The sequence below is a fragment of the Carcharhinus amblyrhynchos genome, chromosome 17 (assembly GCF_965287045.1).
Source record: "Carcharhinus amblyrhynchos chromosome 17, sCarAmb.v2.hapA, whole genome shotgun sequence".
Classification (NCBI taxonomy): Eukaryota; Metazoa; Chordata; class Chondrichthyes; order Carcharhiniformes; family Carcharhinidae; genus Carcharhinus; species Carcharhinus amblyrhynchos.
In genome coordinates this window covers 52,882,893-52,895,515 of record NC_137340.1, presented here as the reverse complement: position 1 = coordinate 52,895,515, position 12,623 = coordinate 52,882,893, and the positions used below count along the sequence as shown (strand labels likewise).

General features: G+C 45.1%; 1 protein-coding gene across 3 annotated transcripts in view; it reads right to left on the bottom strand.

Annotated features, from left to right (window-relative positions):
• Window positions 1-12,623, bottom strand: part of cutc (cutC copper transporter homolog (E. coli)) — a 33,881-nt gene that overhangs the window by 16,965 nt on the left and 4,293 nt on the right. For all 3 annotated transcript variants that reach the window (XR_013888862.1, XM_080205962.1, XM_080205961.1), the window contains exons 2-4: window positions 9,065-9,140; window positions 7,500-7,559; window positions 3,064-3,273 (exon numbers count right to left, since the gene is read on the bottom strand). Coding sequence is in view for 2 of the 3 variants with exons in the window: in XM_080205962.1 (XP_080062088.1) it covers window positions 3,064-3,273; window positions 7,500-7,559; window positions 9,065-9,134 (340 nt within the window). In the remaining variant the exon portion in view is untranslated. The remainder of the gene's footprint in view (window positions 1-3,063; window positions 3,274-7,499; window positions 7,560-9,064; window positions 9,141-12,623) is intronic.

Genomic DNA, 12,623 nt, shown 5'->3' with positions numbered 1-12,623 from the left:
TGTTTGCGGAATTTCCTATTACAGCAGTAACTACTCTTCAAAAAGTTCTTCATTGGTTGTGAAGTACTTTATGACATCTGGTGTCGGGGAAAGTACTGTAGAAATGCACATCTTTATTCTTTGTCTGATGATTGGTATTTCAGGTCCCCAAACCTGTTCCCCAATCCAATCAAATCGTGGATAGAACATAAGAACTAGGAGCCATCTAGTGCCTCGAGCCTGCTCCGCTATTCAATAAGATCATAAGAACATAAGAAATAGGAGCAGGAGTAGGCCATCTAGCCCTTCGAGCCTGCCCCACCATTCAATAAGGTCATGGCTGATCTGTCGTGGCTCAGTTCCACTTTCCCGCCCTCTTCCCCATAACCCTCAATCCCACCGCTTATCAAAAACCCATCAACCCGCGTCTTAAAAATATTTAGCGAGACAGCCTCCACCACTTCAACGGGCAGAGAATTCCAGAGATTCACCACCCTTTGAGTGAAGGAGTTCCTCCTCAACTCTGTTCTAAACTGCCCCCCCTTTATCTTGAGGCTGTGCCCCCTAGTCCTACTGTCCTTTCTGAGCGGGAAGAGTCTCTCCACCTCTATCCTATCCATCCCATTCATCATCTTATATGTCTCAATGAGATCTCCCCTCATTCTTCTAAACTCTAATGAGTACAAGCCTAGTTTATTCAGCCTCTCCTCATAGCTCAACCCCCTCAACTCCGTTATCAGCCTAGTAAACCTCCTCTGCGCTCCCTCCAAGGCCAAAATATCCTTGCATAAGTACGGCGCCCAAAACTGCACACAGTACTCCAGCTGCGGTCTCACCAATGCCCTATACAGCTGCAGCAACACCTCCCTACTTTTATATTCAATCCCCCTCGCTATGAAGGCCAGCATCATGGCCGATCTTTTTGAGGACTCAGCTCCACTTACCTGCCCACTCACTATAAAGTTAATTCCTTCTCAGAGGTGGTTTTCAGCTATTGGGGAACGGTGTCCCAACACAACTCAGTGCCTCAGGAAAGAGGGAGAACATGGACATAAAGCAACTGGGAAACTATCTATACTGTAAGGCCCTCTTCAATGTCCTAGAGTTCTGAGGAATATACAAACAGGAGAAGGCCATTCAGCCCCCTTCAGTATGTTCCATCATCCACTTAGACCATGGCTGATCTGTATCTAAACTCCATCTATTAGCCTTGGTTCTGCAGCCCTTACCCAATAAAAATCTATAAATCTCAATTTTGGAAGCTTCAAATGACCTTCAGCCTCAACAGATGTCTGGGGAAGAGAGTTCAATTCCCAGCACTCTTTGTGGGAAGAAGCACTTCCTGACATTATCCCTGATCAGCTGAGCTCAAATTTTAAGATTATGCCTACCTCCCACCAGATAGGGTAGCCAATTCTGCTTGGAAGTATTTCTGGAGGTTTCATCACATGACATCCTGTTTCCATCAGTCCCGCCCCAACTTCCCATTATTGGTCACTGAACACAAACACTCTTGCGGCAATACAGCCTGACCCATCTCAATGGTAAAGCCAACAAGCTCCTCATTCTTTCGTAGAATGTGGGCATCAGTAACAAGAGCACCACTTGTTGCTCTAATTGCCCTTGAATTCAGTGGCTTCCTGGATCACTTCAGAGTGCTGGGCAGAGTCAACCACATTACTCTGAAGGTGTCAACAGATTCGGGGGGAACACAGGTGTATGGCGTTGAGGTAGAGGATTAGCCATGATCATGTTTAAAGGCAGAGTAGACTCAAAGGACTGAATGATCTGATCCTGCTGGTATTTTCCGTGTTTCTATTACTGGGGATCTGCAGTCACATGTAGAGCAGATGAGATAATACAGCAAATTTCCTTCCCTAAAGGGCATTAGTGAACCTTGAGAGTTCTTATGACAGTCAGTGGTAGTTTCACGGTTACAATCACTGAATCTAGTTTTCAATTCTAGATTTATTAATTAATTGAGTTTAAATTCCACCAGCTGCATGGCAGGATTTGAACCCATGTCCCCAGAACATAAATAATAAAAACATTGATATATTCTAATTTCGACATTTATTCTGAACCAAGGTTGTGGTTTTCTGGTGCCACCTGCAAAGGGAGTGGTCACGGGCAGGGTGGAAAGTGTGACAGACCAGACAGATCCATTGACTTTGGGTGGAAATTTCCGATCCTCTGGCAGCTGGGACTGGAAAATCCCGGCCCAACATTTTAGTCTTTAACACCATCATTGCCTCTCCATTTGTCATGTGCTCCACGACATCTTTGTCATTTATTTCCCCTGCCCTCTAACCGATCATTGACCTTGGATATTGCTCCACCTGCTCCCTTCACACTCTCAACAGCATAAAATCCTATCATATTTCCACATCCTAGGGGGTGGCACAGTGATCTAGGGACTGGTACAGTGGTTAGCACTGCTGCCTGACAGCGCCAGGGACCCGGGTTCAACTCCCGGCTTGGGTCACTGCCCGTGTGGAATCTGCATGTTCTCCCCGTGTCGGCATAGGTTTCCTCCAGGTGCTCTGGTTTCCTCCCACAGTCTGAAAGACGTGCAGGTTAGGTGCATTGGCCGTGCTAAATTCTCCCTCAGCGTATCTGAACAGGTGCCAGAGTGTGGCAGAGAGGGGATTTTCACAGTAACTTCGTTGCAGTGTTAATGTAAGCATATTTGTGACAATAATAAATAAACAGACATCTCTCCAGTTCTGAAGGAGAGTCATATTCGACTCAGAACGCTAACTCTGTTTTTCTCTCCACGGATGCTGCCAGACCTGCTGGGTTTTCCAACACTTTCTGTCTTCATTTCAGATTTCCACCATAGTTTGTTTTCATTTCCAGAGCATTAGCCTGGGACACTCGATTACTAGGCCAGTGATGTTACCGCAGTGCCACTGGTTTGCATCTTATACAGTTTGGTTGGATCACCTGTGGTCTAGTGTGGGACTCAGAGAATCCTGACAGTGCAGAAGGCCATTCGGCCCATCAAGTCTGTACTGACCACAATCCCACCCAGGCCCTTTCCCCGTAACCCCATGCATTTACCCCAGATAGTACCCCTCATACCAATCAAATCCATGCACACTTCGCCGTTGACCCTTCCATCCTGTGTCAGAATCCCAAACACAATGCCGTCTGCACCGCCGGCTTTGGCCATCTTGATGTCAGCTTTCATAACTTCAATCTCACTGTCAGAGTACAGGAAGTCCCCGCCTCGTGGACGTATCATGGCAAACACTGGGATCCTCACGTACTGTTTAACCACCTGCAGCAGACCTGTTGCAATCAACCAATGTAAAAAAAAACACAAGTCAGAGGAAACCACTTTGAACCTGGATAAGAATTTTCTCCATTTCCTCAATCAGATCATGCTAAGCCCACGCTCAAATTGCAACTGTATAGGGTATTGGTGAGACCACACCTGGAGTATTATGTGCAGTTTTGGTGTCCTTATCTGAGAAAAAATGTTCCTTGCTATGGAGAGAATACAGTGAAGATTTACCAGGCTGATTCCTGGGATGGTAGGTCTGTCACATGAGGAGAGACTAAATTGGTTAGGATTATATTCACTGGAGCTTTGAAGAGTGAGAAGGGATGAGGCAGGATAAATTCAAAGAGAACGTTCCCCTGTTGCAGGAGTCCAGAAATAGTTTGAGGATAAAGGGTGAACATTTTAGGATTGAAATGGGGAGAACTGTTTTTAACCCAGAGGGTGGAGAATGTGTGCAATTCATTACCTCAGAATGTAACTGAGGCCAAAATATTATGTGGTTTCAAGAAGAAATTAGATATAGCTCTTGGGGCTAAAGAGATTAAGGGATATGGGGGAAGGCAGGATCAGGATATTGAATTTGATGATCAGCCATGATCATATTGAATGGTGGAGCAGGCTCAAAGGGCCAAATGGCCTACTCCTACTTTCCATGTTTCTAAATCTTCGCCAATGACTGTTTATGTTCCACAGGTGACATGTTCCATACAATCACAGAATTCTACAATGCAGAAAGCCTTTTGGCCTATCATGTCTGTATTCGCCCTTTGAAAGAGCTCTTCAATTTAGTTCCATAGCCCAGCTTTTCCCTATTATCTGTGGTTCATTCCCTTCAAGCCTTTCAAAAGTTCTTATGGAATTAGGTTTCCCCACCCTTTGAGGCAATGCATTCCAGGTTGTAACAACACTTCATGAGAAATATTTATCAGTGTTCTTGTCAATTATTTTAAACCTATGTCCTCTGGTCACTGACTGAAGAAACAGTTCTTCTATTTGCTCTATTAAAACCTGGACCAGGGTGAGAAATCCAGGTCCATGGTGCTGCTTCCAAACCCCTTAGTTAGGCACCTGGTCAGTCTTGGGAGGTGATAGACTGCAGCCAGAGTGTAAGTTAGTTCCAAAGGAGAGTCATTCTCGCCTCAAAATATTCACTCTGCTTCTCTCCCCACAGGTGCTGCTAGACCTGCTGAGTTTTTCAAGCATTTTCTGTTTTTATTTCAGACTTACAGCCTCCGCAGTCCTCTGCTTTCACTATTTAACAGGTTGGTTCGAGGAGATGCTTGAAGGTAAATAGAAAAAATGTGTTGGGTTGAATAGGGGGAGGTTCCACTGGATAGGGCCTGAAAAACCCTCCCAATGATTGTAGGTGAAGGGAGGGAATTAGAGGAACAAAGGTGTTGTGACGGGCCTAAGCGTAAAGGAGGTTACAGAGGAGGACAAGGATATGGAAATTGGTGAATCGCAGGATAGAAGTCAGTGTCGATGCATGACTGTGAGGATCGCAGCAGTGGACTGCATTGGGACATAGGCAGGGGAATTTCAAATGAACTAAAGAGTCATTAGAGGGTGTATCTTGGGAAGTAGGAAGTGGGGGAGGGGAGGGGGTGTGGAGAGTGGCATCAGAGAAATCATGTAGGCGATGGAAGCATAGATTGGTATTTGATTGTGGAAAGAGTGAGAGAAGTAGAGGGATGGGAAAAGTTATGGATGTGAAAATCATTACTTTTGGTGTTAGTTGGGCAGTGGGCTTTGAAATTGAACTCTGGCTTGGCAGAGCCTGAAGGTTCTGTGTTAAGCGGATCCCAAACCAGATGGTGAAATATAAAACTGGATACAAATCGTCTTTGTGATAATTCTTTCATTTACAGAATGCAGCATCACATCAATGCCTCCTACCTAATAGCCCAGTGGTTCCCAACAATCTCTCTTTATAGGTGCTCTAAGTACTTAATTAATCAATGCCCTTCATCTGTCTATTGTAACAATATAATTAACGTACGACTAATAATGGGAGCTGTCTGGTACAGCCTCAATGAACAGTCAGTAAAACCACAGTGTTTGGGTATGAGTGTCCAACTGGACCAATGCCAACTCTGTTCGCTGGGAATTCATTCCACCTTTCGCTACAGTGTGGGAAACAATTCTTCTGATCTCGGCTTTTTTAAGCCACGTTATTTTCTTTTTCTGACTTCTAGTCCTGTGTCTGCTTTAGTTATTCCATTTCTATTTTGCATGTCTCTCACTGTTTCAAAGATCTATTTACACCAGCCCCTTCAACTTTTCTCCAAAGAAAATATGCTGGAGTGGCACAGTGGTTAGCACTACTGCCTCAGTGCCAGGGACCCGGTTTGGTTTGGTTCCCGGCTTGGGTTGCTGTATGTCTGGAGTTTGCATGTTCTCCCGTGCCTGTATGGGTTTCCTCTGGGTGCTCCGGTTTCCTCCCACATTCTGAAAGATGTGCTGGTTAGCTGCATTGACCTGAACTGGAATGTGGCAACCAGGGGAATTTCACAGCAACTTCATTGTAATGTAAGCCTTACTTGTGATTAATAAATGAACTTTAAATTGAAATTCAATTTCTTTTTCATGACTTAAGAGCCCTTAAATGTGTCCAAATTAAATTAGATTTGGCATGTCCGCTACAACTCTAACCCACTTTTACAAATGCACCATAGAAAGCATTCTTTCTGGTTGAATCACAGCTTGGTATGGGCTCCTGCTCTGTCCAAGACTGTAAGAAAGGGTCGTGAATGAAGCCCATTCCTTCACTCAAACTAGCCTCCCATCCATCAACTCTGCCTACACTTCCCACCATCTCGGCAAAGCAGTCAGCATAATCAATGACTCCACACACTCTGGACATTCTCTCTTCCACCTTCTTCCATCAGGAAAAAGATACACAAGTCTGATGTAACAAACCAACTGACTCAAGAACAGCTTCTTCCCTGCTGCCATCAGACTTTTGAATGAACCTACCTCACACTAAGTTGATCCACAGCTCTGACTGCATACTACATTCTGAACTCTCATTTCCTTCTCTATGAACAGTATGCTTTCTCTGTATGGCGCACAAGAAACAATACTCTTCACTGTACACTAATACATGTGACAATAATAAATCAAATAGCGAGGGTACCCCCTTCATGGCCTGAGGTGCCTGCACTTCTTCATGTGCATTGGGCTATACTGATTAAACAAGCCTCACATTGGTGCACTATAATTTTATTCCCCATTCAGTGTCAGTGAGGCAGGGTGACTATTCCAAAGCTCTCCTTGTAGGCCTCCCATCTTCCACCCGACATAAACTTGAGCTCCTCCAAAACTCTGCCCAAATCCCATTCACCCCTCTTGTGTTTGCTCATCTAGATTGGTTTCCAGTCAATCAACTGTCTTTAAACATAAATCTCATCCTTGTTTTCAAATCACTCTGTGGTCCTCATCCCTATCTCTGGATCAAGCTCCAGTCACACACACTCTGCGCTTCTCCAATTCTGGCCTCTTGTGCATCTGATTTTGGTTGCTCCACTTGCTGGTGCTGTACCTTCAGTTGCCAGGGCTTCTCAGTTGTGGAATTCCTTCCCTAAACCTCTTCAACTCTCTTCCTCCTCCTTCAAGATGCTCCTTTATGATCTAGATTTTTGTCACCTGTTCTAACACCTCTTAACCTGACTCAGTGTCGAATTGTGTTCGATAATGCTGATGAGGAGCATCTTGGGATATTTTGTTGTGTTAAACGTACCACATAAATATAAGTTGTTGCTGACTGATGTCCAGTGGCCAGCTGAAAAATATGTTCGGGAACTGCCAAGCAAGTACAGGATTGCCTCCTCCAATTGATTACCCCACCAGAATTTTCTGACTAGATTCATGCCATGAAGAGTGGTCATGTGTGTGGTGCCAAAGGATTCTTTGCAACTGTGAAACTGTGCCCAGCACAAACTTCAAAGAACAGAGCTCTTGAGCAAAAGAGAGTGTACAGAGTCTCTCACAAATGTTCTGTTTCAAAATTAATTGCTTTGTCTACAGCAGTTGCCATTATCAAGGTCACACTGTTGTTTCTGATTGTGAAGCAGTGCACTCAATGAGCTAGCTGCGACAGGAACACTGCAAATCCCCAATCAACCTGGATAACTGGTGGAGCGAGGAGAGGGAATTGTAGAGTCTACAGTACAGAGGCAGAATGGTATTGTTGCTGGACTAGCAATCCACAGACCCAGGGTAAAGCACTCACCGCTGCTGGGGGTGACACCTCCTTCCATTAGGCCAGAACACAACTCAATTCGACATGCTCCTGAAAACAATCACAAACATGAACTGGTCAAGGCAACTCAAAGGCAGACAGAGCAAAAGAAAGGCTGAGGCTTCCAGGGAATTCTGGAAATAGTCACCAGGTCATACAGAAATTGGGTTAATTCTTCTGAGAAGGTGAAGGGGCCAGCTAAGATTTAACCTTACAAGGCATTACGCAGAATCTATGACAGAGAAACAGGCCATTTGGCCCAATAGGGCAATGCCGCTGTTTATGTTCCACACGAGCCTGCTCCTAATACTCTTCACTCAACTTTCATAGAATCATAGAATCCCTACAGTGCAGGAGGCGGCCATTCAGCCCATCGAGTCTGCACCGATCACAATCCCACCCAGGCCCTATTCCTGTAACCCCACATATTTACCCTGCTAATTCCCCTGACACTAGATCAATTTAGCATGACCAATCTGCCTAATCCGCACATCTTTGGAGTGTGGGAGGAAACTGGAGCATCGAGAGGAAACCCACACAGATACAGGAAGAATGTGCAAACTCCTCACAGACAGTGACCCAAGCCAGGAATCAAACCTGGGTCCCTGGTGCTGAGGCAGCAGCGCTGACCACTGTGCCACCGTTCCACCCCAACACAGACATGTTGAAGATATGTGTCTTAAGCTCATTAGGACAAAAGCAAGAATGCACATTTCAAACAACCTCAATAAGTTTTGCATAAACTGTTGCAATTGCTTGAAATTTGGAAGTCTTGCTTTTGATCTGATGAGTGCACAACAAAATCTTCGCCAACATGTCTCCCTATTCCTTTCTCCCTTATGCTTATCTCTACTTTCCACGACACTTACTGATGGAAGCATTGATTACTTTTTGATGAATTCCCTCCATCTTCTTCCCTCCATGTGAGTTCACCCAAATCTCTGCTGCCCATATTTTAACTCTCACCAAGTCGCACTCACCCATCACCTGTACTCCCTGACCTACATTGGCTCCCGGTCCAACAATGTCTAAGTTTTAAAATTCTCATCCTTGCTATTAAATCTCTCTGTGCCTTCCGCCTCCGCAATCTCCTTCCACAATATTCCTGAGATATCTGCAGTTCTGAACTCTTGCCCATCCCTGATTTTAAATCTTCCACCGATGGTGACTATCCCTACAGCTGCCTGGACTCCAAGCTCCAGTTCTCTTCCACCTTCCTGCTTCACTCTCCTCCTTTCAAATGCGCCTTAAAATCTCCCTCTTTGACCAAGCTTTTGGTCACCTGTCCTAATGTGACTCAGTGTCAAGTTTAGTTTGACAACACTCCTGCGGACATTTTATTATGTTAAAGGTGCTGTTTCGCACCTTATTGTACAGACTGTGACTACGTGATGCTGACTGGTTACAATCCAATCCCAGTTCACATCCTCGGTTGTACTTATTGCTCCAAGTAAGGCTGAGACATGGTAAATTAAAACTCAAAATACAAAGGACAGTTTATAGTCTAAGCAGCAGCCTCAGTCAAATGAAAAATACAAGATTAGTCTGGTACATACCTCCCCTCTCAGCATTGACAGCAGATTCCACTGAATCCACACACACTTCCATTAGAATGTTTGTTGCCATCCGACCCTATGGATCAATAGATGGTGTTATTAAAGTGACAGACAGCAGAATTGGAAGCACAGTTATGTATGTATGCAAATTCCATAAATCATCGACTGGCAGTCAGAATCATTGTTTCCCAACGGGCACAAATCAGTCTCCAAGGCAGTACCTTTCCAAATAAAGTAAAGGCCCACAGCACAAGACACTTCACCAGTAGAGTAATAGAGGTTTACAGCAGGGAAACGGGCCCTTCGGCCCAACTTGTCCAAGCCACCCAGTTTTTGCCACAAAGCTAGTCCCAATTGCCTGCATTTGGCCCATATCCCTCTATACCCATCGTACCCATGTAACTGTCTAAATGCTTTTTAAAAGGTAAAATTGTACCCCCCTCTACTACTGCCTCTGGCAGCTTGTTCCAGACACTCACCACCCTCTGGATCCTTTTGTATCTCTCCCCTCCCACCTTAAACATGCCCTCTAACTTTAGTCTCCCCTACCTTTGGGAAAAGATGTTGACTATTTAGCTGATCTATGCGCCTCATTATTTTATAGACTTCAATAAAATCACCTCCTACACTCCAGTGAAAAAAGTCCCAATCTATCCAGCCTCTTCATATAACTTGAACCATCAAGTCCCAGTGGCATCCTAGTAAATCTTTTCTGCACTCTTTCTAGCTAAATAATATCCTTTCTATAACAGGGTGACCAGAACTGTACACAGTATTCCAAGTGTGGCCTTACCAATGTCTTGTACAACTTCAACAAGACATCCCAACGTTCTGATCAGAGAGAAGGCCATTTGAATCAACCAGTGGTGGTTAGGTCTGGCCAACCTTGGGTTTCAGCAGGCTAACAGAGGAAAGGGGAATCTGACCGAGGTGAAGAACGCCGTGGGTTTGAAGTCTGAAAGAATGGGTTGTTGTAGGAGATGCTGCAAAAGCCAGCATGCCCATCTTTATGTCAACAGAATAAAAAAGATCAGATAGGGGGACCGATAGATAGATGCTGAGATTGATGGTAAGAAGTAAGAGAAATGAGCCATCAAATGCCAACGCCTATGGAAATAGATGCATCTAGACCTGGCAGAATGTGAATTGCTGCCTCAAAGGAGGGATATATTGCTGAATTAATAACATTTACAAACAATGAGGTTTTGGAGATATTCCCTTTCATTATAAGAGAGATGGAGAGTAATTTGCGCTGGATTTCCCTGCAGCAAATCCACCCCCTGTAGTCTGGCCCATGACACATGAACAGGCAGGGAATAGACAGATACATGCAGCTGCTCTAGGCAGGACAACGTGATCAGTACAGGCTTGGAGGGCCGAAGGGCCTGTTCCTGTGCTGTACTGTTCTTTGTTCATAGTAGCTGTGTCTTTTAAGACCCGGCCAGCTTGGTTTGTGGTGGTGCCACCAAGCTATTGATGATGAACGTCAAAGCCCCCCACCGAGAGTACATTCTGTACCTTTGACACCCTTAGTGCTTCCTCCAAGTGGTATTTAACATGGAAGAGTATTGATTCATCAGCTAGGGGCACGGTGATGTTGGTCCATGGTAATCAGCAGGTTTCCTGACCTCATTACAGCCTTGGGTTGAACAAGGACAAAAGAGCTGAATTCCAGAGGTGAGGCGAGGGTGACTGCCCTCAACATCCAGGAAGCATTTGACGGAGTGTGGCATCACTGGAATCGATAGAAATCAGGGGAAAACTCTTTGCTGGTTTCAATTTACTATCACGACCTAGTTCTTTCCGCATCCAAAGTTGGGAGCACTGTCTCAAAGACTAAACCAGCAACAGCCTGATGTAGTCATCATACCTTACAGACACAGAAATTAGAAGCAGGAGTAGGCCATTCAGGCCTGCTCCACAAACAATGTCTCAAGCGTCACCATCACAATACCTGGGTGTGTCCTCTCCAACCAACAGGACAGACACAGCAGAGGCAGAGGCACACTGCTATACAGATGGGAAGGAGTTGGCCTAGGAGTCAACATGGCACCAAGTAAAACATGAGTAAGGAAACCTCCTGCTGATTACCACATACCAATCACACCCATGCACCACCATCAGCTGAAGGGTGGCAAGGATGCGAAATGTACCTGGAGTGGGGAACTCCATCGCCAAGAATGGCTCCATAGTTCCACCACAGACCAAGCTGACTGGGTCTTAAAGAACATAACTGCTAGATTGGGACTGCGGTGAGGGAACCAACAAGAGGGAAACATCACCAACGTGCCTGCCGCAGATGTATCTGTCCATGACAGTATCGGTAACAGTGACCAACACACAGTCCTTGTGGAGACAAAGTCCCACCTTCACACTGAGGATACTCTCCATTGTGATGTGTGGCACAACCACCGTGCTAAACGGTATAAACTTCAAACAGATCTAGCAATTCAAGACAGGCCATCCATGAGGTGCTGTGGGTCATCAGCAGCAGAACTGTACTCGGCCACAATCTGTAACTTCATGGCCTGACATATCTCCCACTCTACCATTACCACCAAGCCAGGGGATCAACCCTGGTTAAATGGAGAGTGCAGGAGGGCATGCCGGGAGCAGCACCAAGAATACTTGAAAATGAGGTGTCAATCTGGTGAAGTTACAACACAGGACTACTTATATGCCAAACAGCATAAGCAGCAAATAATAGACAGTGCTGAACAATTCCACAACTAACAGATCAAATCTAAACTCTGCAGTCCTGCCACATCCAGCTGTGAATGATGGTGGACAATTAAACAACTTGCTGGAAGAGAAGGCTCCACAAATAACTCCATCCTCAATGATGGGGGAGCCCAGCGCATCTGTACAAAATATAAGACTGATGCATTCGCAACAATCTTCAGCCAGAAGTGCCAAGTGGATGATCCATCTTGGCCTCAACTGGAGGTCCCCAAGCATCTCAGATGTCAGACTTCAGCCAATTTGATTCATTCCTTATGATATCAAGAAACAGCTGAAGGCACTGAATACTGCAAAGGCTATGGCTCTGACAATATTCCAGCAATAGTACTGAAGGCTCATGCTCCAGAACTTGCACAGTAACTTCACTGCAGTGTGAATGTAAGCCTATTTGTGACACTAATAAATAAAATTGCCATTCCCCTAGCCAAGCTCTTCCAGTACTGCCATGTGGAAAATAACCCAGGTGTGTCCTGTACACAAAAAGCAGGACAAATGCAACCCAGCCAATACCAGCCTATCTGTCTTCTCTTGATCATCATTAAAATAATGGAAGGGGTCATCAATAGTGCTCCAGAACTTGCCATTCCCCTAGCCAAGCTGTTCCAGCACAGCTACAACACTGGCATCCAACCAGCAATGTGGAAAATTGTACAGGTTTGTCCTGTAGACAAAAAAAAGAATAAATTCAACTGCCAATTACCGCCCAGTCTACCCTCATTCATCAGTAAGATGATGGAAGGAATCACTAGTGCTATCAAACAGCATCTGCTCAGCAATAACCTGCTCAGTGATGTCCAGTTTGTGTTTCATCAGGGGC